The sequence below is a fragment of the Phocoena sinus genome, chromosome 14 (assembly GCF_008692025.1).
Source record: "Phocoena sinus isolate mPhoSin1 chromosome 14, mPhoSin1.pri, whole genome shotgun sequence".
Lineage (NCBI taxonomy): Eukaryota > Metazoa > Chordata > Mammalia > Artiodactyla > Phocoenidae > Phocoena > Phocoena sinus.
Window position 1 is genome coordinate 27848158 of NC_045776.1, and position 25076 is coordinate 27873233.

General features: G+C 42.8%; 1 protein-coding gene across 3 annotated transcripts; it reads right to left on the bottom strand.

Moving 5' to 3' along the window:
- Positions 1-1941: 1941 nt before the first annotated feature.
- Positions 1942-25045, bottom strand: SLC14A1 (solute carrier family 14 member 1 (Kidd blood group)). Of its 3 annotated transcripts, none has more exons than XM_032603685.1 (11): positions 24993-25045; positions 24261-24324; positions 21880-22031; positions 18559-18715; positions 17806-17995; positions 15108-15236; positions 13185-13377; positions 10159-10306; positions 9819-9953; positions 5122-5171; positions 2650-3204 (listed from the first exon to the last, which is right to left on the bottom strand). In XM_032603685.1, exons 3-11 carry the CDS (start codon positions 22024-22026, stop codon positions 3031-3033), a joined length of 1323 nt encoding a protein of 440 aa, XP_032459576.1. In that variant the 5' UTR covers positions 22027-22031; positions 24261-24324; positions 24993-25045; the 3' UTR covers positions 2650-3030. The 3 variants fall into 3 exon arrangements, with proteins under 3 accessions (XP_032459577.1, XP_032459576.1, XP_032459575.1); XM_032603684.1 differs by having other exon boundaries at positions 21880-22035; XM_032603686.1 differs by lacking the exon at positions 21880-22031 and having other exon boundaries at positions 1942-3204; positions 24993-25027.
- Positions 25046-25076: the final 31 nt, after the last annotated feature.

Genomic DNA, 25076 nt, shown 5'->3' on the forward strand with positions numbered 1-25076 from the left:
TAACCTTCCAATCTCAACATATTCCACAGTAATCAAGTGTCTGGGTAGCAAGAAAATTGGCACCTGTAACTCAGAAATTATATAGTGTCTGGAGTCTTTAGCAAAAAAGGCTCAAAACCTTCTCGCTGTTTTCTACCTCATACCAAAGGAGGCAGATCACTCTTGTAAAATTTATTATCTTGAAACGATAGGTGGGAGTGGTTTTGTTTTGACAGAGAGCACTCCAAGGGTCCGAGTCATTGTGGTTTCCTTTTGCTTCCTGTTCGGGCAGCTTTTTGAAACTGGTTGGACTAACTTTCAATTTTTAGTGTGCTTTCTTTCAAATATGCTAACCATGGGTTAAAGGAGGCAGAGACAAGCACTGGCCTTCACCCTCGGGAGATGACATTCTGAACAGTAGTTTGTCCTAGAACAATGACCTCTGAGGCAGGTCATGGCCCAGTGTCAGTCCTGATGGGTACCCAGGGCCTGTCTGGGAATGCATGGTAGCTGGCTCTCAGGATACTCTTCTCCAAGTGTTAGGAGAGTGCCCTGAACATCTGTAGCTGTCCTCAGTAATGCATGTTAATTCTTGAGTGAGGAGACCAATAGATAGTTGAGGGGATAACCAAGGGGATGGGCTCATAAATCTGAAATTGAACAGGGTTTTCTCAACTATGCATCTGGTGTGACTATGAAGTATAAGAAAGGAATAAGGATTCTAGTACATTGAAATATAAGCAATACATACCTATGCGTGTGATTGTTAATGTACACGACGGCTATAAAAGGCATATATGACTTTTAAACAAAATTTACACAAAACTGAGCTGTGCGTATAATTTATTCATATTCTTACATAGAAATTTGTCATACAGGCAATAGAAAAGAATATAAGCACTCCTTAGGAAAATCAATAAAATATTCACTAAAATTATTAGGATAATACTTAGCAACAAAAATAGCTTGAGAAAATGAATACTATTTAAATTAGACAATGTACAAGGTTTTAAAATGTTCCTATTTACAAGTCTGTGTGAGCACGTGGGAAAAGGGCATATGGTCAGCCTGCTAGGGCTTCCCTGTGAACACGGACTTGGAGACACTGAGAGGCTCTGGTTCCCTCAAACTTGCCCCAGGGTCTCCAGTCCTGGTGATCTTTGGTCTGCTTGCATTTTTGTACCCCCCCCCCCAACTCTTATTTTACAAATTCCCTAACAAGGGAGATTTCAGTTCCAGCACTGAAAATTTAGTTTTTCCACAGGAATATACATGACTCTATGACAGCTGCAAAGTCATGGTTTCAAAAGGCTTTGGTCACAAGGTTTTTAAATTGGAACAGTGTTTCCCTGAGTAAATGAAGAAGTGAACTTTTCCCTAAAATATTTGTAAGTTTACTTCCCTTCTTCTGTTTGTTCATTCAGCAAACTGTATAGTTTGCACTGAGTACTTCAAACCCAAATAGAAAGACACCTTTAGGATTCCAGTGTCATTTTCCAATTCTCCAAAATTTCGGAGCTTCCCACCGCCGTCTTCAGCATGTTTGGTTATAGAATCTTTATAGGATTGATAACTTACACAAACAAAGCAAAACAGGAGACTCCTTTACCTGTATTTCTCTTTTTTTTAAAAATAAATTTATTTTATTTTTATTTATTTTTGGATGCGTTGGGTCTTTGATGCTGCACGTGGGCTTTCTCTAGTTGCGGTGAGCGGGGGCTACTCTTCATTTTAGTGCGTGGGCTTATTGCGGTGGCTTCTCTTGTTGTGGCGCATGGGCTTTAGGTGTGCAGGCTTTAGTAGTTGTGGCACATGGGCTCAGTAGTTATGGCGCACAGGCTTAGTTGCTCCACGGCACGTGGGATCTTCCCAGGCCAATGCTTGAACCCGTGTCCCCTGCATTGGCAGGTGGATTCTTAACCACTGTGCCACCAGGGAAGCCCCCTACCTGTTTCTTTTTGATGGTTCAAATACCATTGGTTTCTGAGTGAGAATATTGTAAGCGTGCAGAAAATAGTGATTTTTTTTAAAGTAAGAATTAAACAACTTCTAAACACCCAGAAGCAATCTGGCATTAACCTTCAGTCTTTATAATATATAACATCCTTAAATGAATTGAAAATGTGACTTTAAAGGGCCCTTGGATGTTGATGATTTGGTATTTGATTCTCTGCTTTTGTGGCATTTACAAAATCAGTTTAGGTAGATTAAAGTAAAAATAGCTATCCTGAGTATTTTAGAAAAATGTAACTTTTTCTTTTTAATACCTAGGAACTGGTAAAGCCAGGAACTTCTCTTATTTTACCTCATTGAAAACAAATCTATCCTCCTAAAAAAAAGATAATAAACTACCTAAAAAATCCTTTGCAATATCCAAGAAAAGTGACAATACAGAATAATTTTGAAGGATGGGATCCCATTCTCCCTTCTGCAGCTCTGCCAGCCTGAAACAAACTGACTGTCTCCTGTAAGAGAATGTCACACACATGGGACAGCATGGAGGCGGTTCTGCTGAGGAGCTGGGGAAAAAGCTCAGTGATGGGCCCTGTGATGTTGACCACTGCTGTAATGTGTAACTTGCATTGATTTTAAGTAAGCCAAATGGCTTATCTGAGAATTCTGGGTTGACTTTGATTTTGTGACTCTGAATTCCATTCACTTAAGGCTTAGTTGGTTTATAGAGATTAATTTTTTAATACTGTTAACATCATGTGCAACCAAGCACCAAGAATATCAATAATTAGCTTTGGTCTTACTTCCTCTTTCTGGTGGACCATTCTGACTTTGTAAATACAGTACAGTCTCAGTGCCAATGCCCCACTGGGGTTTAAAATTCCATAGCCAGAGCACATCACCTTGATGTGTCTTGTCACTTGTTTGGGCATGTTTTGGAGTCTGAAAGAAAAATACAAAATGAGAAAAAGAACAGATCACCGATGGCTTAGTATGAAATTTGTTAGTAGTAAAAACAACAGTTTTGAGACCCTCGAAGTCAACTGGGGTAGTTAGTCAGAAATGACTTGTGACCATGGCTGTGGATGGGGGTTGCATTCACAAAGGGCTTTCAACCATCCTTTTCTTGGCTTGTAGGTAGAAGATGCGGTTTTCTTCAGGATAAGTGACTTTACTGAGGGGCATCTTATAGATGTTGGGGTTTTTCGTGGTCAGCAGGAGGAACAGTAGTGTCGCCAAACAGAAGGGCCAGGTACAAGACGGCAATCCGACCTGGAGCAAAAGAGACAAGTCACACATTCCATTGAGATCTTGTTGGAGGATCTCAAAGGAACCATGCTTCACTCCACTGTCATTCAGCTCAGGGGATGACTTGCTGGGGGCACTGCTCTGGACTCTGCTTGTCCCTGTGGAGACTGAGTCTAAGATCTCAGGGCATTCTGCAGGTGAAATGTCAGCATGCATTCCTTAGTGTTGATGTATGTCTTTCCCTCCCTCTCATGCAGTCAGACTTCCTACACTGGATGTGCAAACATGACACCTTGCTCCCAGAGATGACACTTCGCCAACCACCAATGGCTCCTGACCACTCATCAGGTCCAAAAAGCCACTTTTGATTAGTTCAGCCCTCTCTCCCCTTGACCTCTACCCAGACTAGGTCTTGGACTCTACTTGCTTTACTTCTTTTTGTTCCATCTCTCAAAAAGACTGTAAGCTCCTTGATGGTAGCTCTTCCTTCTGTGCATCCATGGCAACTCACACAATTCTGAGCACATACCATGTACTTGGTTAGGTTTGGCCTTATACATGGACCCTCATGGTATGATGGTACACAAACCTGACTTCACATCACATCTGGAAGAGTTTAAAAAAACACAGATGCCTAGGCATCATACAAGATCTACTCTACCAGAAATGCCAAGGGACAGGGCCTGAGGATCTGCATTTTTCAAAATCTCCCTAGCTGACTCTGTTTCGCAGCCTGTCCAATTCTGGCCCACAGGCCAAGGTCTGTGAACCTTTGTTGGGATGTGAAGGGCCCCACAAGCTCTAAGGCATCCCATCATGCCTGTAACAGGGCTTTGACATTCCACCATAAAGATACTGTGTCTCCAGAAGGACCCTCCCAGGTAAGCTCTCGAAGCTGCTGTTGAGAGGGCTAGATGCTGTCCTAACCCAGTGGCAGCCATGACCACATCTACATGGATAGAGTTATCATGAACCGGCCCTGCATCATCTGCAGTGGTCAGTGAGGAAGAGCACTGAGAGGTGGGGGACCCCAGAATACTCTGGGGATACTGGGCTCCTCAGGGGAGGGGAAGGACAAAGTCAAAGGAAGGAGAGAGAAGCAGGATGCTCTTAATGGGCAACCATTTTGGCTACTAAATAATTCAGCCAGGGACTTCTCTGGTGGTGCAGATGGTTAAGTCCATCTGCCAGTGCAGGGGACATAGGTTTGAGTCCTGGTCCGGGAAGATCCCACATGATGTGGAGCAACTAAGCCGGTGCACCATAACTATTGAGCCTGTGCTCTAGAGCCCACGAGCCACAACTACTGAAGCCTGTGCACCTAGACCCCATGCTCCGCAACAAGAGAAGCCACCACAATGAGAAGCCTGCACGCTGCAACTAGAGAAAGCCCGCACACAGCAATGAAGACCCAATGCAGCCAAAAAAAAAAAAAAAAAAAAATTCAGCCAGGACATGGGTCTAAAAAAGTCTTACTGATGACTGACTGGGGATTAAAAAAAGATAAGGGGTATGAAAAACTGTTGGCTTAATTAAAAAAAAATCTGGGTCTTTAACCAACTATCTTTTTCCTCCCTTTTCTGATTTATCAACTAATACATAGTCCCAGTTTTCTGTTTAAGTGAAAGATATTCTAAAGTCAACTTCTTGACACTCAGAGTTAAAGTATGAACTTGATAATATATTATACACTCTAAATTTCACTCCTTTAAATCAAACAATCTGATATTTTTAGCAAGCCTGGTGATTGTAGTTTGGACTAAGGTTTACTGTGATGCTGGAGGGTAAGTGAGGACAGGTGGGTCTGACAGATGGAAAGTAGTGGCTATCTGTCATGGATCCTGACCCAGGATGCTGCGAAAGTGGACTTCAGGAAGGCTTCCATATCGTTGAAAACTGATCGATCACACTGATGAGAAAATGAGATTAAAGCAAACTCACCACAGCCATCAGGTTGGACATGCTGGCTCCAACGTAGGCAGTGAACAGGGCTACAAAAAAAAAAAAAAAAAAGGAAAGAAGAATGCTTGGTAGGTGCACTTTTCATTACAGGAAAGACTGCCTTTAGGTATAAATCCCTGGAATGTAAACTTGTGCGTTTCACCAGCGAGCCCAGCATCCTGGTTACAAGTATGAGCTTAGAGTCAGCGGCTCTGGGTTCAAATCCAGACTCCACCCTGTAGGAGCTTGGTGCCGCCTCTCGAAGTCCCATTTCCTCACCTGTACAAGGAGGTAATAGGAATCTCTCTCACGGGTTGGTGTGAGTGTGAAGAAGATAATGCTTGGGCTTAGCACACAGTAAGTACTCAATAAAGGTAGCTTTTCTGTGGTACTATTTTGTTGCTATTATTGATAACACTTAAGGAAAAGTCTTCCATGGTAAATAAACTTCCCCATTATTTTATCCAAGCATAATAATTAAAATTAAACTTATGTTCCTTGAGACAGCATACAATCTCATGACATCTGGGATTCTCAGATCAATGGTTAGAATTCACAGTTCCAAAAATCATAGTGTATATATATATATGTAGTAACTCAGAAATTGGCAGAAACTGAACACAGACCTGGGATTCCTCCCCATAATAACATTTTCCCAAATACCATTAAGGTTGGCATACAGGTCAATGAATTAATTAACATCCTGTTTTTATTTACTTTGAGCACAAATTAGAGTAGGTAATTTGAGTTATATGTATGATTTTCAATGTAGAACAACAAAATCAAAGATCTCAACTAGCTAACTCAATTCCTGGCCCCAAGGGGGCTCGCGTAAGCCCTTAGGTTTCACAGAGGCGGCCTGAAGAATAACCTTCTTATGATGGCCACATGGTCACTTGGGCCAGCAGCACTCAGTGTTAGACACACTCATCATCTGATCCTCAAGTCCATCGAGAAATCACATCTGCTACTCTGGGGAGCTGGGCAGCGGTGGTGGGAGGGACCTTATGATCCTCCTTTACTTTACTATAGACATCCATCCTTTTATCAATATTTTATATTTTTATCCTGATAGTTTTTGTTCAACAGTATACCTAATTCTTTCACATCTGAATTGTCTCATGCTAATGGGAAAGGCTCATCTTTGGAAATGATCTGGGCTTCAAATCCCAGTTCTGCAATTTTGTTTGCTGTGCAACAAATCACTGAACTAGGAATCTAGTTTCATCACCTGTAAAAAGGCAACTTGAAGAGGTTTTTTACAGGGAGGTAATGAATCTCAAATGAAATCATATATTTTCACAAACAGCAGCTATAAACTCATCTCTGTCACCATGGGTTGGAAGTACTGCTCTGAGGAGAAGGGTTAGAAGATTTTCTCTTTTCCCCCCATTTAGTTCATTCATTCATTCACTCATTCAAGAAATATTTACTGGCCATTGGCTAAGTAGAGGGGACACTGTCCCTTCTCTCCTGAGTACCAGCTTTTCTATGACACTCCCTTGAGCACGTGAGACCTTATTTCTCTCCTAGAAGTGCAATAGCTTAATACCTATTAACGTACTTTTGGTGCTCGAGTCTCATATTGTAATGCTCTTTCAATTCCCTGTTGCTTTTCTTTCTATAGTAAGAGTATCAGATTGTCTAAAAGTTGCTGCTCATCACTTAAGACTAGCTGGGTTGGGCTGGGAAAGCCTTATATTAGAGGTGAAGTTCTGTACACCATGGTTTGGAGGTGATGACCCTGACAGCATTCTGAGTAGCTGAGGGAGAGAAAAGGCCCTTGAGTGTGGAAGGGAGGACTGGATCCTAGTTCTTCATAGACAACGTCCCTCCCCACAGACCACCATGTGTGAGTCCTACTATGATAACCCAACCTGTAAGAAGAGATACAAAATGTGTTTACAGTTTGCACTGATAAAATAACAAAATTGAGGAGTTCCCTGGCCATGCAGTTTCTGGGTTAGGGACACAGGGAAGGCAGCTTTACCAGGCTTTATCAGTGACTCCGAAGTCCTCTTTCCGATAAAGCCATAGGAGCTAATAAAAGAGCATCTCTGTGATAAATGCCTGCTATTTATTTACCTTGGCTGACAAGGTTTATCTTTTGTTTGGCAGTATCGGGGTGATATGGGCAAGCATAAACTTGCTGTGCAATTTTACAGTGAGATTTGCTTTTTAAGAGGGACTAGAGGTCTGTCTCAAAACTTTATGTCCAAAGATGAAAAAGACAGTACCCAGTGTGGATGAAACAGGCACTCTCATATACTGTCAGTGGCAGGGGAAATTGGTACAGCCTTTGTGGGGTGCATTTGGCATCTATTGAAATTAAAATAGGCAGAGCTGGGATTTGGGCACCAGGGAGGGTCTGGGCTCTTAACTAATTCAATATACTGACTTAACCAGTATGCTCTACTAATAATGAAAATCTGATCTATCCAAAGGAAGGGAGATGTGATAGGCAGAATAAAGGCCCTCAAAGACGTCCATGTCCTGATTCCCAGAACTTGTGAATATGTTATCTTACATGGCAAAAGAGACTTGGCAGTTGTGATTACGTTAAAGATCTTGAGATGGAGGTTTATCCTGGATTAGCCAGGTTGACCCAATGTGATCACAGGGTCCTTATAAGAAGGAGGCAAGAAAGTTCTGTCCAGGGAGTAGGATGGAGTGTTTTCATTCTCTGCTTTATACTTTTCTGTATTGATTGAATTTTTGTTTGTTTTGTTGTTTGGTAAAATAGGCCTGTACAACTATAGAAGTATAGAAAGAAAATAATGATGATATCACAGCTTTGGGAAGCACACATCTGTAAACATCTTTGGCTTTTCCTTTCCCATAGTCTGTGAAGAGACCTTCACAGACATCAGCAACACGCGTGACCAAGACAGTTTCTGCTTATCTTTAAGGATGTGCTCAGACTATCCCTATGCTGGCCCAGACCATGCTTTCTACCAACTGGAATTCCTCCTCTTACTTTTTAGGACTTACAGAAAAGCCACCCTTTCTAGGAGGTGCTTTTTGGTGATTCTGAACTATAATGTTCCCCCAGGGACTTACTCTGCACTGTAGGTGTTTCCTAGCTCTGCATCTTGTGGTCTCTGTGGGCTTCTCTCTCTTACTCACCTGGCTTCTGTTTTCTGTACAGAAAACCATCTGGGATCTAAAGCTTCTGAACCTCTAGCTCTTCCTAGTACTGTCTGGGTTGTACCATGAGTGTTTAATACATATTTGCTGCTACTGTCAATACAGAAAAAATAAAGGTTTGAAACCTCAAACCAACCTCAGAATAAAAAGTCTAACCCAGGTGAGCTCAGGAGGCCACATAATCTGTTCCTACCCTTCTCCTTTGCCCTAAGCTTTAAACAAGTATGGAAAAATGAGCAAAAATTTTGACAGGACTATTAGGTGAAATAGTTATGTAACTATAAAGAAATTGACAAAATGACATGTGAATGGCAACACCACAGCAACCTGAGTTTTGTTAATCTTCCTAGAGCATCAGACAATCAAAATTGGATTAGGCCTTAGAAATCTTGTTCCATCCCATGTTCTGCCCAATGCAGGAACTCACTCTAAATCCTGCCTGACATGTAGCCCACCACTTTAGTAATGGCTGGATTGATTAATCTGGTGATAAAATGACTCTAGACAAATGTTTCCATGAGATTACAAAAGTTTCTGCATGTTCCAATATCCCTCCACCCCTTTGTCCCCAAGGAAGTATCATTTCCTTCATTCTAGCACATTATCTTACACACTTTTATTTGTGTTGAATTAGGGATGCCAGAAGCTATAAGTGAATAAGCTCCCCTTCCAATGGCCAGAGAAATCCATGGTAGCTTTTCATATCCAAAGGACTTGAGGTCTGTTTTCACCTAAGTGCCTGAATGGTACTAAAGGGAAGGAGAGTAGTGTAGTGGGCGTAACTCTGGAAGTTGTTAGCAAATGTGGATTCTGGACTTATATTTACCCCAATGGATGCCTTTCCATGTGTCACTTTCTCTCTCTGCCCTTATGTAGAACCCCAACAGTAAAATGAGAAGGATGGAGTGGAGATCTCCAGAACCCTTTCTAGCTCCCATAGGCTGAGTCTGGCTAGAAAACAGAGGTTAGAAAGGATTCATATAGCAGTTCTCAAAATGTGGTCCCCAGAGCTACAGCATCAGCACCACCTGGCACCTTGTTAAAAATGCAAACTCCTCCCCCTACCTCTAACAATGAGTCAGGGACTGGGGGTGAGACCCAGCAATCTGGGTTTTAACAAGGCTTCCAGTTGATTCTGATGTTTGCTCCATTTTTGAGAACAGCTGGATTAAGGTGATTCTCTAAAGGGCCCTTTAATACCACCTGATTCACCAGGAGAAACGACTCTATACTTAGCTTGTTTCATTTTAGTTTCTTGGGTCAAACAATTAGTATGAAGAACATAGGACAAGTCAAGTTTCTATCCCTCAACATACACATATTGTAAAATGGTTCTCTCATCTTCAAAATGAGTAATGAGGTAGACAGAGCAGACCCAAACCCTCCCAGAGAGGGGAGGCCAGTTGCCCTGGTCCCATCCTCAGCAGATAGCAGAGGGCTCAAACTAGAACTCCTGCTCTAGTTTCTCACACAGTCCTTTCTGACTGTTTGTCCTTGATGTTGATCCCATAATCATAAGCAGCCATGCCCCAGATGCACAGGATACTCACCGCAGGCAAGAGCCAGGAGGTGGGTTTGCCAGGTGAGCGCCATGAACATTCCTCCAATTGCAATGCAGGTTAGAGAGCTGTTGAAACCCCAGAGTCCAACGTAGATGTTCTCAAATGGAGCTGAGAGACTGAGTCCTATTAGGCAAGACAGGAGGAGTCAGAACTTCGGACTAAATGTAGGATGCTCTGGAAGGAGTCTTGGGGTGGGGAAGTCATCCGAGAACTCCCACTGGTCCCTTGGAAGCAGACCTTCAAGAAAGGTCTGGGGTATAGAAGATGCCTGAGACAATGGATGGAGCAGAGGAGGCGCTCAGTATCTGGTAACAAGTCTTACACTCACCTGCTGCCATCCCCAGCAACGACCCGATCGCAGCATGTAGGCACATGAGTGGGGAGGAGAGGAAGACGGCGCCTAGGAAGATGCCCCCTGTCCACGGATTATCACAGCCATATATCTGACCAACACCCACAGGCAGGGACTTCAGTAACTGCAGAAACAATTTAGAAAATGCGGTCATTAAAACTACTGTACAGAAACTCATAGGGCACCCACAAACACAATGCAATGTCATTTTAGATTTAGCATATCTTATCTTCCAAGATCAGTGCTACTAATTTTTAAAATTCTCTCTCTCTATGGAAAAATCTCAGTCATTCTTCTGCTTTATCCCCAGAGATACACCAGCCCTTCCTTGCTGCGTGCTGAGCATGCCTTTCCGAGACCCTTCACTCACTGGCTCTACTGCTTGCACTGTCACCTCGCTTTGGTCGCTGATAAGCTCCCAGTGCTGTGTCACTGTTCCTCACTGATCCTGTGAGGATCGGCCATGCCTCCCAGTGAGGATGGCAGGGACCACAGCTCACACTTCTATTGCTTTCAACTCTCCATCAGTTCTGAGACCAATAAATCAATGCATCTCTATGGTCAATAGAAGTATTATTACTCCCATGTAATTTAGTTATTAGTGCTAAGGCCAGAGACCCAAAGTCGGGTTATCTTATCCACAACTCCGAAGCAATTATTGGCAGGTTCATGAGTCAGGACCATATTTACACTTCTGTTGTTAATGAGAACATGTATTAGATAATTAATTTTACTTGATTTTTAAAAATTTATATTTATTTATTTACTTTTTATGTTTTTTATTAAAATTTTTTTAAATTAAAAATTCTTTATATTTTTCATTTTTAGAGAGCTTGTATTAATTTAAACCAAGATATCCTTAGCTTATTCCAGTTATCAACAACTGCCAGTCCTCAGAACACAAAAATCCATGTAAATATCAAAATTCTAGCTTTCTGGCTGAGTTCTGAACTCAGGTAATGTGTTCACGGAGTGGCAGTTCCTAGGAACAAGGTACAGGGTTTGATTCAAGCTAACAAATGATAATTCCTTATAACAACACTTCTGGTAGGGCTAGGATAGGCATAATTAATTGTGTTAGTTCTGTTTTGACCAAGGCTATCACTGAAAGGGGCCCTCCCTACCTCCCATCTCACTCCTTCCACCTTTTGGCAAGGACCTTTGGGAGGCAGTGACTCTGATGCAGGGAGGCCAGCTTTGGCACAAGGAAGTGTCCGCTCCTTCCATGAATTAGGCTGGATCCAATGCTGGTTTCTGATGCTAGTCTGGTCCTTGCCCAGGGCACAGGATCATACTGTGAGTTTGATTCTAACCTAAGATGGGCCTAACTTCTTCCAGCCCATGCTGGATCTTCACGTCTACACAGGATCATTTCCTGTTTCTTCTAGACCAGGGAACTTGACACAGGCAGACTGTGTGGTCTTTTATCACAGAACTGGACAGCAGAACTATCCCTCAGGTATCCCTCCCCAGGGAAATGGGGATTTGATGAGATGGGAAATAAGTATGCTGATGTTGGAGAGGTAGTTCAGAGTGAGGAGAAGGACAAGACACCCTTTCCCCATGTCAGCACTGTCCACTAGCACTTTCTGTGGTGATGGAATATTCTGTATCTGTGCTGTCCAATACGTGCAGTTATTGAGCACCTGAAATGTGGCTAGTGAGGCTAAAGAACTAAATTTTAACTTTTATTTAATGTTAATTAACTTTACATTTAAATTAAAATAGCTACTGTATTAGATAGGGCAGTTTTAGATAGTTAAACTAATGCTATTTTTTCATGGGCAGTTCTGATAAATTTTTAATTTTCCTTCTGAGTTATTTCCAAATGCTCCCATTCATTTTCTGGGCAAGAAGCTAAAGAAAAGGCTACTTGAACTCCTCACATGTTTTGACTGCTCAGCAAAGAGGACAGCAAAAGGTATTTTATAACCTGATAGCCGAAAAATCAGTCTCTTGCATCCTAAAAAAGGTAAGGTTGGTTTTCTTCTGATTTCAAGCGTTTTCTTTTTCTTTTTTTAAATAATCAAGAAACCTTAAACAGATTTATTAAATAAACACCAATACAAAGAGCTGGAATTTGATTTGGGTTAACCAGGCTTTTAAAATTAGTGCTTTCTCTATGCACAACTGTGATGAAATACACAGCATACATCCTAGGATAGTGGTTCTCAAACTCTGGCCCACGTCACTATTATTGGGGGAGCTTGTTAATACAGGCTCCTAGGCTCCACCCCGATGATTATGATTTAGGGAGTCGAGATGGAGCTTGTATTAGTATTTAAAAAACAGTGATTCTTATGCCTCCAAAGCCTGAGAAATCTGAATCACTGTACGTATTCTATGAGATCCACCATAAGAAAAAGCAGAATAGAGAGCTTCTGCAACAGGATCTAACAGTAAGCAGCCAGTTCTTTTGATTGGAGGAGGTAGGTCAGGGACGACTTAACACCAGGCTGGAGGCCCCTGCCTCAAGGGCTGGCCTCCATCATACCCCACAAATAAGGGCCAAGTTTGAAATAGAGTGTCTAAATTTCAGTGGAGATATATTCTGGAGTTAGCACTGCAGATTTTAGGAAAAGAGGAAGAAAAATTAGCTTTGACCAAATAGTCATTTAAAAAATCCCTTAGAGCCCAAAGCTTTGGAGTAGAACAAATAAGCATTTAGACGGCAAGAGGAAGGCGTTAAAGGACTTCCTGGTGGTCCAGTGGTTAAGACTCTGCTCTCCCAGTGCAGGCGGCCTGGGTTTGATCCCTGGTAAGGGAACTAGACGCCGCATGCGGCAACGAAGATCCCGCGTGCGGCAACTAAGACCTGGCGCGGCCAAATACGTATTTTAAAAAAAATTCTTAAAAAAAAGAGGAAGGTGGCAAGGTCCCCCCAGTGCTGAGTCTCTATAAACTTCTGATGCCCATGAATAATTAACCAGGAGGACGCGGGGTGTCTTCCAGAGCCAGTGGTGGGGGTGGGGTTGGGGGTGTAAGAAGATAGTGTATCTTACCTGCAGGGCACTGAGGTCAGACCAGGTGACATTGGGAACTGAGGTTACAGGTGTGAACAATTTGCTTGGGAAAAATGGATTGTAATGTCCCGTGGCAGAAAGGTACATTGACAGCGCCATGTTGAAGGGCAGAGTGAAGACAGGGAGGTCCCATTTGCAGAACACGGAGTTCAATGCACTTGAGAAAACTGGACTAAAAACAACAACAGAACAGAATGGAAGAATACGCATGCGAAACCTTCCAAACTCCCAATGCCCTGGAATGGAAGCCAGGTTGACAAACTGAATCTCTATACTATGGAGGGGCTTTGTTTCATTGGCAAATATGTCCCTAAAGAGTGTTGCCAAACTTTCCACGGAAAAATAAAAACAAAAATAAAAACAAACCCAAACCCAAACACACCTGGAATAAATCCTGTCATAGAATAATTCTTACATACAGTCAAAAATAAACTCTCAGCTTATTTGGCTTGTGGAAAATTATGCTCTGGGTTTGCTCACAGTGAGTTATAAATCTAGATTTTAAAAATATTTTTGAAGTATTTAAGACATCTGAAAAGAATATTGTCTAAACAGTTAAAGCCCCTTCTGTAACCTACTTGATCATATACACCTCCCTCCCCACCAGAGGCAAACTTGATCTTGAACTTGTATACCATCTCCACGAGTCTTAGTATATTTAGTCTTGAAAAAGAAAAACAATGGTCCCAGGAAGGATGCAGGTGCTGTGGACTGGAGGAAAGAGATCTTAAACTCAGGAGGGCAGAGTTTTAAGTCCTTGAGCAGTTGAACTGTGTGGCCGAGGGCAGGGAGGTACTTTCAGTTCCCTCATCTGTAAACTGGGAGATTGGATTATATGGTCTCTGGGCCCATTTTGTTCCCTCACTTGTTGATCCAATCAAGGAGCCATCACTTTAAGGTCAGAATCCCAGGTTTCCCGAATTGGGGGAGAGGGTGAGTGACCATGTGCAGGTGATGCCTCTTGCCCTTGAGCCTTATCTTCAGAATAGGTGGGAAGTCCCTCCTGAGCAGGTTGGCCGTGCCGGCAGGTTCTCCTCCACACATCTGTGCTGCAGCCAGGGTGGGCACGCTGTCCATAGTGGGCTACACGTATCATTTGTGTGGATACTAATATTTTATATTCTGAATATACCATGGTAAGAAGGAAATGTTTGTTTTCGAAAAAGAAAAAAAGGATTTAAGACAGTGTCAACATAGAAACTAGTTTGAAGGATTTAGGGTTAAAAAAGGAATTGAATTCAGTAAAGAATTATTTTGAAGGGGACAGGCACAGGGGTTCTCAGTGAAGTCCCTGGATCAGCCACAACAGCATCATCTGGGAAGTTGTTAGAGATGCAGATTCTGAGGCCCTGCCCCAGATGGACTGAATCAGGAAGCCTGGGGGAGGGAGCAGCAGTCCGTGTTTTAACAGGCCTTGCAGGTGAGGCCGATAGTGTGCATGTTTGAGGACCACTGATGTGGGGAGTGGTTCTCAACTTTGGTTGTACTTTAGAACCTCCTGGGAGCCTTCAAACTCCCAATGTCCTGGAAATACCCCAGACCAATTACATCAGAATCTTGTGGGGGGGGGGTGGCTGTGAGGTGTGTGTGGAGACCACACGCATCGGTGTGTTTGAATGTTTCCAATAGACATATCCTGAATCTAAATTTAAAAATATATTTTTCTAAAGATTGTGTTATATACATACCATAAAATTTACCATTTAAACCATTTTAAAGCATTCAGTTTAGCGGCATTAAGTACATTCACATTGTTATACAACTATTACCGCCATCCATTCACAGAACATTTTTCATTTTGCAAAACAGAAACTCTGTACTCCCTAAATAATAACTTCCCCCATTGCCTTCTTCCCCTATACATTTTTCAAAAAGGCATTTCGAAAACCAGGTACAACTTACCAAGTCATGGACATGGCAGATACAGGGAATAATAGCCACCAGAAATAGTTTCCCTTGTCTGAAAAGACAGCCATGAGGATTCCCACCAGGGTGGCATTGTAGCCCTGGAGCCCTGCTGCAATGGCGGACCTGTGGGCAAAAGGCACAGCTTGGACAGCTTCCAGGAGGATGTTGGCTGGACGTGCACATAAATGACACTTGTAACTTCCAGATAATATTTACATTTGAAAATGAGATTATATTTAGGATTTTATTGCAAAGTCTGTAGAAGCCAAATACTAATAAAAGCATGAAAAAGTAAAATATACATGGATAAAATGCAAATGTGTACATAGGACAACCCCTATAGAGGTGTCATAGCTAAAGATAGAATTCCAACATCTAGGGGAGGAAAGGGAAATCAGCAATCCAACCTATTCTGCTTCCTTTTACCCTTTTGTTCCAAAAGTTATTATTTCTTTTAAGTCATTAGGACCTCTGACTTGAATAGAGCTTTGATGTGAAACTGTTTCCTAAGTCTGATTTTCTTGGTGAGAGATGTAAGATTCTTAAAATGTAAATTTACTTCTATGGTGTCTTTGATCTTATAAACACAGATCTTCCAACTTAGCATATATTTTCATCTTCCTGTGCTTCCATTTTGTTGTCTCCTGATATACATTTCCAAGTTATTGCAAAGAAAAACAATTACTTTTACTTGGCAAATTACTCCATTTAATTATGTGCATATTTAGCACCTAATTATTTCTTGGGTCCTTTTTGCTTCCCAGAATTTAACCTCACTTCTAAATGTTGTCCTGGGTAAGTTTCTACTCCTGGCCAAAATGGTTCCCATTTCATATTTGGGGACAAGAAGCTCCAAGTGAGAAATGGAATGATTTCTATAGAATAAGCCCCGGGGCTGACAAGCCAGGCCCCCCAGGGCTCTGAGAATTGGCACCTTGAAGGTACCCAGCATTCAAGGATGAAGTCTGTAGGAGTCACGGGTTTGCAGATGGTGAAGTGGGTGGGCGAGGTTGAACACAGGGCCTGAGGGGGAGGTGATGTAGCAATGAGTCACGCTACAGGGCAGTACAGGATAGTGTGAAAGCTTCTCCCCGCCTGTTTGTCACTGGAGCAGGAGGCACCAGTTCAACCGCAGGGTGATATTCATCTGGGCAAGAGTATTAGAGGTGAGACTCCATGCTCAAAAGCCCTTTGTCTCCCTTAAATAATCCTTCAGGATATGTGGCAGGTGATGCAACTTGTATTGGTTTAACCCAGGAAATGATAATTGAGGCCATACCTGAGGGCAGTGGGGAGCTATGCAAGGCTTGTCCTCTCAGCAACTGACTTTCGGATTGAAGGCTTGAGTTTGATCAACAAAAAATTAACTGCAATGCCTACATGTTGTGGAATGCCACAGTTTCATCAACAGGAAGATGTGTATTCACTTAAAGCAGAATTACCTTTTTCATGTGCCCTTTAGGACCGAGGAGAGTAAAAGAGATCTGAAAACTAACCCATGTAAATATGGCTGGTCTTTTAAACCATTGATCCCCAACGTTTTTGGCACCAGGGACTGGTTTCATGGAAGGCACTTTTTCCACGGACTGGGTTGTGGGGGGGATGGTTCAGGCGATGGGGAGTGGCAGATGAAGCTTTGCTTGCTAGCCCGCCACCCACCTCCTGCTGTGTGGTCCAGTTCCTAACAGGGGGTGTTGGGGACCCCTGTTTCAAACCATACTTGATAAGGACAATGGGTCAACTTCTACTGGGGCAAAACAATGAAGAAGATTTGATATGATACAATCCTGGACCACACCTCCAAACTGGACACACTGTTTCTTGATGTGCATTAGAACAGAATTTGACCTAAGGTACAAAATCACCCTCCGTAGAGAACAAGTCAGGCTCCTTGGACCTGACGGGAAAGTGGAGCATTTTCGGACTCTCTCCCCAAGAAGCCCCTTAGGCAGTTTACAGTAAGTGTTACAGGAGCTTAGCTGTATAATGACCATCCACTGGGGATGATGCATGGATCCTGGCCACCTAGAAGACCAGCAGCCTCCCTGAAGGAACTGGTCAGGCAGGAGCCGTCTCCTCCCATGGTAGGAGTCAGCTCATCAATTCTTCAGTGGCAGATAGTTTATAAAGTACACGCTATGTTTAGCCTGACACATAGTTCAGAAGACACACTAACATTACTTAAGTCAGAACTTGCTTACTTGGAATGTATGTCAGTTTGTCTCTCTGGAAGCTGAGCTAATCTTTGCACTGTCCATGAAGGATGAATTTACTAAGCTAAGCATGGAAATAAGATATAATGGGATTAGTGGGATTTTTAAGCCACTAAAACTTTTCCTGAACCCATATTCATTTTTTGTAAATAAACAAAATGCTGATGATAAATAATTGGTCAATCATTAAAGCAGATCCCTTTGGACCCTACCCTGGGAATTACTTATAGCTTTGTTCTGGTTACCGTGTAGTGCCAGGAGCATCTGGCATCATTCAGACTGGCCGCTTATTCAGGTACCACGAATAAGAGGATATAAATGATTTCCTGACCTCTGACTAAAGGCACATATAAAGCATTCTGTGCAATAAAGGTTGTTTCTCCTGGGGAGGGTGGGGCTTTATCACTGTTGCCCAGGGTAACTGGTTGGCTCCTGTGTTCTAAGAAGCAAGAAGCGGAGGCTTGGAGGGACGCGCCTACCTGTCCTGACCGAGTAACAGGGCTGTCAGGGTGGAGACCACAGTTGCCACACAGCCACTGAGCGCCCACCAGGGGTTCTGGACCAGGAGTCCCACCAGAATCAGGATTCCGCTGATGGGGTTGCTGACAAACACCACTTGGGATATGCCCCGAAGGACCCAGTCGACGAACTGGAGCGCCTGGGGTTTGTCTGGAAGAGATGAGATGGGCAGAGCTAAGGAAACAGCGAGGCAAATGGGGCTCCTTCCCAAGTCCAGGGCCCACCCTGAGCAAAATCCCCTCTCATGAAGGTGAAGCTAATTTTTGATATTCCTTGAAGCTTTTTCTCTGAACCCTTTCCCCTTAGTGACCTTCAGATCCCTGAAAGCAACCAGTTTCTTTCCTCTCAATCCAACTGCCCCTACTAGAATCTCAGTTCCAGAAAGCATCGAATGAACTTATTTACTATGCTTAGAGGTTCAGATTCATACACCAAAGGAATGAATTACCAATAGTAAAATTTCACTTTTTAAGTACCGAAATTATAAGGAGGAACCAGGTGCCTTCCTCTGATATCAACTGGACTGCGGCCCTGACCACTATCTCCATTAAAAAAAATTTGAAGAAGTTTGCTGGTTATAAGATAAAAAGTTAAAAAAAGGGAGAGGAAAGAGATAGATAGAAGGTAAGGGAGTATAACTAAAGATATGACTAGAAGAACCAGCAAACAATTTCCCCCAAAGCCACTGCTCCAAGGGGTGGAAGCGTAAATACCTTTAAGCCAGTTGGCTAATTCTTTCATATCACCAGTTATGTAGCCAAGTGCCTTGGGGAGGCATCTTCTCTTGCGAACTGGTGGACCCTGATTTCCACCCTGGTCCAGTTTAACCACAGTGGGGCTGTCCTCCATGGATAGCTCTTCCTCTGGCTCCTTAAGGAAAGAACAGAGCTCATAAACATCCTTTGCAGAACACTTCGACTGGCCAGTGTGGGACCTGGTCACAGTAGCCACAGAGGATGAGTTTAAAGGCACTTTATCTGGACCATGACATCCCATGGAACTAAGAAAACACCATTTTCCTCTTGAAATGTTGTCACGGAGATTATTACCAAGACCCAAACCCCCTACTACTTTTGTCATCACTGTTTTCAATGCCACCACGAAAAAAGGTTGTGGTCTTTAATTTCATAAGGTTCAGTTTTTAGCTCAACAAATATCTATTGAGCACCTATATCCTACACTCAAAGAGCTCAGTCTAGTGGGAAAGACTGAAAAATAGTTAATTTCAATGTAAGGAGTCAGATAATGATATAGAAATAGCTAAGATAAGTACTTAAGCTTCTTGCCGCCAATGAAAGGAGCCAGATGTCAGGTTACAGACCAATCAGCTACTTTCCAAGACAAGCAGCCATTTTAAATTAAATTTTTATTTTACAAAAAAGTTTTGTTTTTAAAAGTTTGAAAGAGAAGAAATGTTTACAAAACAGTGTGTGTGTGTGTTAACACAGCCTAAGAAAACCGCCTCTTACTCACTCTCCAAGTCAAAGATTGCTTGACTATGTCGTCACATCAGGCAACTGCCTCAGATATTCTTTATTTTTGGAATTTGTTATTTAAATGTTTAAAGACTGGAAAAATAATATTCCACAAAGGTGTAGAAAATGGGAAAGGTGGAGGCGGACCAAGCTGTTGAAAACCAAAGAATTACAATTTAAGAATTGTATGCTATGGGGCTTCCCTGGTGGTGCAGTGGTTGAGAGTCCGCCTGCCGATGCAGGGCACACGGGTTCGTGCCCTGGTCCAGGAAGATCCCACATGCCGCGGAGCGGCTGGGCCCGTGAGCTATGGCCGCTGAGCCTGCGCGTCCGGAGCCTGTGCTCCGCAACGGGAGAGCCCACAACAGTGAGAGGCCCGCGTACCGCAAAAAAAAAAAAAAAAAAAAAAAAAAGAATTGTATGCTATAAGAATGTACAGGGCATACTTACAGTAAGCATGCCTCGGGGAAATACTAACAGTATAACCGTGACTGGTGCTCACTGTGAGACTCTTCACTTCTCATGATAAGTGTTAATAGGACTAAGCACCAGCATCAACAGAAGTATGGTACCCTGTAGACAAAAATGGTTTTATGGTGCCGATGCTAGATATAAAAGAATACCAATGATGTCGTCCCAGAAACAGGCAAAGGGAGAAAGACAATGGCAAAACTACCTTGAGTTTGCAAGGAAGCAAGGAGCACAGCCAGGCCAGTGTGAAGCAGGGGAACACCAAAACCATCAGACCCCAGAAGGCACAAGTGTGGAATGTGGAAGCCACAGGCACGTAAGACATGACCAAGGAAACACCCCAAACTCGTGCAGTTAAACCAGCTCGTCTTCTCTCTGTGGCCAGGCTGTGAATAAGGGGTTCTCGTGGCTATTTTTGGTCCTATCGTTGTTCCATTTACCATAGCCAACAAATGGCTATTAACAGATAATAAAAGTTATGGCTTTCTAAATTTTTATTTTTTCCAATCCAGATTTTAGTTTTGGCTTCTATTAATCCCAGTACAGAAATCAGTGTAACATTTTTTTATTGAGTCACAATTACACTTCAATTGTATTATTTCATTGCCCAACTAACCATTCTGCTTTTGAACAGTGGCCAACCATTCCAGAAAGTAGAAGCTGTTCATGCAATGCATTCTAGACCAAGGTCATTTTGTCTTGGCAAAATAGTGATAGAAACTAGCATTTGTGAGACTGCCAATGAACATTAGCATTAAGAAATTCTTAAACTGAAAACTGCTGGAGGTCAGGAACCAAAACTAAGTCTATATGGAATTCAGCTGGCCCCAAAGTTAAACAAGGAAAACTGTTTGAATTATTAAGCAATTGTGAAAAATTGGATTTTATTTCATAATCTAAGTGATGACTATCATTTATTTTTATTTATCTCCCTCTTTAAACATCATAACTGAAAATATTGCTTGGAAGGCCCTTTCCTCAGCTACAGTGACCCCATTCTCAAAGCCATGCATCTTGTAAGAGGCATCAGGCTCCAGTCCAGGCAATGACAAGAAATTGCCTTGAGTTGCTGTGACTGAGTAGATCTGGCCCTACAGAGGCAGCACCGAATGAAAACATTAACGTGGACATTTTCCATCAAGTACAGAAACAGGTATATGGGTTATTCCAGGGTGAACAAATTCATGTTCTCAAAATTTCCAGCATTTAGGTATTTATTTTAGAGGGTTTTAAATACATCATCACCTCAGAGATTTTAGAGATAACAAATATGAAACCTGATATTCTAACTGGCCAGACATGACTGAGAACCTGACTGGCCAGAGTTCCCTGCCTAGCCACCCGAAGTTGGATAAAGATTGAATCATTTATCTGAATCCACAGCCCAACGTATAGAAGGCTTGCTGTGCTTTGTCTTTCCAGTATCCACATATTGGGGTAGGTTGTGTGGTTGCCATGTCCTAGAGGAGAGGGGTCTTCTCATGAGTTGAGCAGACAGTTGCTGCTGTGGCCGAAACCCCCAGGAACCATTTATTCTGAAATCCTGAATACTCTGGAGCCCTGGGAACCCTGACTACTTGCTCCAGAACTTAGGCATGAGAATTGGTTATGAGAAACCAGTAACTTAAAGGTTGTGGTTCACCCTAGAATTTTATCATGCTAGACTGTTTGCATTTCTTTAGGGAACTTTAAGAATCCACACATCCTAATTGGAAAGGCAATGCAAGGTGATAAAGCAGGAACTTAAACTGATGCTCAAGCTTCTCAAATCTAAGTAGGTCATTAAATTTCAACTAAAAAGACAGGACCAGAAAATAAAAGGAAAAAACTCTATAAAATAGGAGGAGCATAAGTTAAAAATCCCAGACTACTTTTTCCTCGCTTTTCCAAGGTTGTCAAAACTCTGCAGCACAAAGGTCCAGCATCCAACCCCAAATGAGTGTCTTGTGACTTTCTTGACCAAGACCCCTGTGCATCTGGCTCAGCCCAAGCTGCACTGTTCAGCAGAGCACGAGGACCCACTTCCCAGGCTCTGTTCAGAAAAGACACAGCAGAGTCACAGAGAGAAGCTGCACAAAGGTAGCATACCTGTTCTGGTGGCCCATGGGCCAGGGCCAAGCTTAGCCAGGGGAAGCCTCTGCGTGCTGCCTCACCAGCTTTTTTTCCAAAAGGGTCCCTCCAAAGAGGACCAGGAGGGGCGTCACCAGCGGCGCCAATCAAAGACCGTCCATTCATCCTTTCTTTCTTTCCATACATGACAAAGGGCAAAAATAGATGAATCAGCAGGATTCGTGCCCTGGCTGTGGTGCGAAATGCAAGGTAGAGAGAGGCAGGAGCTCTCCCAGGGAGTTCCTGGGGAGAGGAGATCTTAACAGAGAAGGCCAACTTCTCCATAAACAAGAGCTCCATCAGCAAAGAGAGACGATGAGCTGACTGCAGACATTGAATGTTCATTTTACTTCACTTAGAACAAAAGAAAAATATGGCAAATCATCCTGCACAGAGACCTATGCATAGATTTTGTTCTGCTGCGTTTCTCCACTATCAGGAAGCTGACAGATCTGAAGCCTGTTCCAGAAGGAGGGGTGGGCTCAGGCTCTGAAACACTTCAGGCAAACTGTTAGGGCTCCATCTTGGGGGTCAAAGCCAATGCCAAAATTTCCCTCAGCCTTGATCTTTACAAATGTGAGAAGGAGAAGGTCTGGTATGGGTTCTATTTTCTGTGATAAGATGCTAGCCACACTTTGTATGCATAGCAAAAGCCCAGTCTAAGAAACTGCTAAATGACATTTTTCCCCCCTTGTATCTGAATAGGAATTGGTAAAAATTGGACACCGCCTTGTTTATAAGAAACAATTCTTAGTTGAATTCAACAAGTGTGGCAACTTTTTGTTTCCTTTTTTTTTTTATTAAAAAAAAAACTTCCATCACATCCAAGGACAGTATTCTTCCTTCAGAGGTCCCAGGAAAGTCGTAGGTGTGGTATTTCTTTATTTTTTTTCTTCCTCTTTTATTTAATTTTTACTTTCTTCTACTGGCTTGGTTTGAAATCTGAAAATTTACATTCTACTAGAGTGACTCAGAAAAATCCACAACCGTGGAAAATATTACTGACATTTCTTAGGAAAAAACTGTGTATGTGTATGTTTATCCATGGTTAAACAATCTGGCAAATACCTGACCAGGGGGTTGCATTATGTATATTTTTGTTTGATAAAGAACAACATGCAGAAACCCAATTGTAGGGCACTCATACACAATTTTAAAAAAAAGAAAGAATGAATGAAATAAAAAGGAGAGAAAGAGGGCTTCCCTGGTGGCACAGTGGTTGAGAGTCCGCCTGCCGATGCAGGGGACACGGGTTCGTGCCCTGGTCCGGGAAGATCCCACATGCCGCGGAGCGGCTGGGCCCGTGAGCCATGGCCGCTGAGCCTGCGCGTCCGGAGCCTGTGCTCCGCAATGGGAGAGGCCACAACAGTGAGAGGCCTGCATACTGCAAAACAAAAACAAAACAAAAAAAAAAAAGGAGAGAAAGAGACAGGTAGGACTGTCACATTCCCCTTTTACATTTCCCCACCACCAAAATCACCACGTCTTGGAGAATGACATCCTTGAGCTCAACAATGATATTTTCTTAGCCAAGAGAGAGAGGGAAAAAGTTGAGAGCATATAATTTGAGGCTTCATTTTATAGAAGGGAAAACTGGGGTCCAGAGTGGGGACCATCCACGTTCACTCAGCAGGGTCAGCCTTATGGAATAGGTAAGCCCTGGTAGCTCTTTGTCTTCCGGGCTGGAGCCACACACATTGATGCCCCCAAGATTCTATTCAAGTCAACACACAGTGAAGGAGCAGCTTCTGAATGCCGGGATGTAAGGGGCGTTAGGGCTCAGTGACACAGTAGACACAGCCTGTCTTCGTGGCCTCCCTGACATAACCCTGGGGAAGGAGTGTTGAACAGCAGCAAAGGGCTCTGCTACGCCTGGTTTCACCCCATGCCCTTGCCCGAAGCAGTGACTCTTCTGACAAACATCTCACCGTGCCTCAAAGTAAGCCTCACTCTCCTGCATCGCTGACATATCTACAACAAGGCCTATATGTGCTGAAGGTAACATCCCAAGAATGTTCTGGAAGCTGCACCCGATGAGCTTACAGCAGGAGTTAGAAAACACTTTTCATAGCCCAGATCACTAGTGCAACAAAGCAGTACTCATCATTCTGAAATATCAAGATTTCAGCTCAACTACATTCCTTGTTTTATTACAGGAAGTACAGCTCATTCTATTGTCAACATACATTAGAAATTTGTACAATTAGAGAGCCCTGAAAGTTGTTAATTTTCTATGCCTCAAGTATCACTTTTAAAAATAATACAAAGTTTTGGATAGAGATATAGAAGAAAGCATATAAAGATTCATGCTCTATCACACATAAGAGAATTTTCAGCATTGACATTTATCTGATACTTACAGTAATCTTTATTTTAGGTAGTTTTTGATTCTAAGCAGTGGGAGGTGCTCAGGTTTCTCTAAAGCTGTAATCAGAAACAAAGGAAATGCTGTCAGCTATCCTGTCTCCTGATTAAAACACTTCTCTCCTCAGAACATACTCCCTAGAAGCCTTGAGGTCTGAATTCCACATCAGAAAGGGTAGCTGCAAAGAAGCTGCCAAATTTGTGCCTGTAGTGGGACTGACTCGTTCTCCCAATGGGTGTTCCAGCACCCTCCCTCCAGCACGACAGCACATAAAACCATAGTTGGAAAGGGCCATTCCCAGTACCCACTTTTTTTTTTTGAGTCGGATTGATACATCTCCAATTTTACTTATTTCAAAAACACAGCCTGAAACTCCTATAGAGTGTCGGTGAGCTGAGTCCTTTAGCACCTCAAGTGGACTCCTTGCTGAAACCCTCTTCCACACGAACTCCGGTGGAAGAAATCACGCTGTAGTTTGATCCACCTGCTGTAGAAACCATGAACCAAGACGCTGCTTGCAAGCGTCCAGGAAGAAGCCCATGGTTTGGGTAAATGGCTTTCTAGTATACCAGAACTCTGTCTTTGCTGCTTTTACTCAGTTCCAATCATCTGAACATATTTCTCCATTAAAAAAAGAAAAGCGAAAAAGAGCAAAAATTAGAGAGGTCTAAGAAGACAACCCCCCGATAAGGAACAGTTAGAAACGAACAGAGATGAGAGTACTCACACTGCAGCTGGCTTCCTGGGCAGAAGGCACTGGCTGATAAAGCCCTGCTGGGCTCTATTAAAAGGGAGGTGCTTAAGAGGAGGG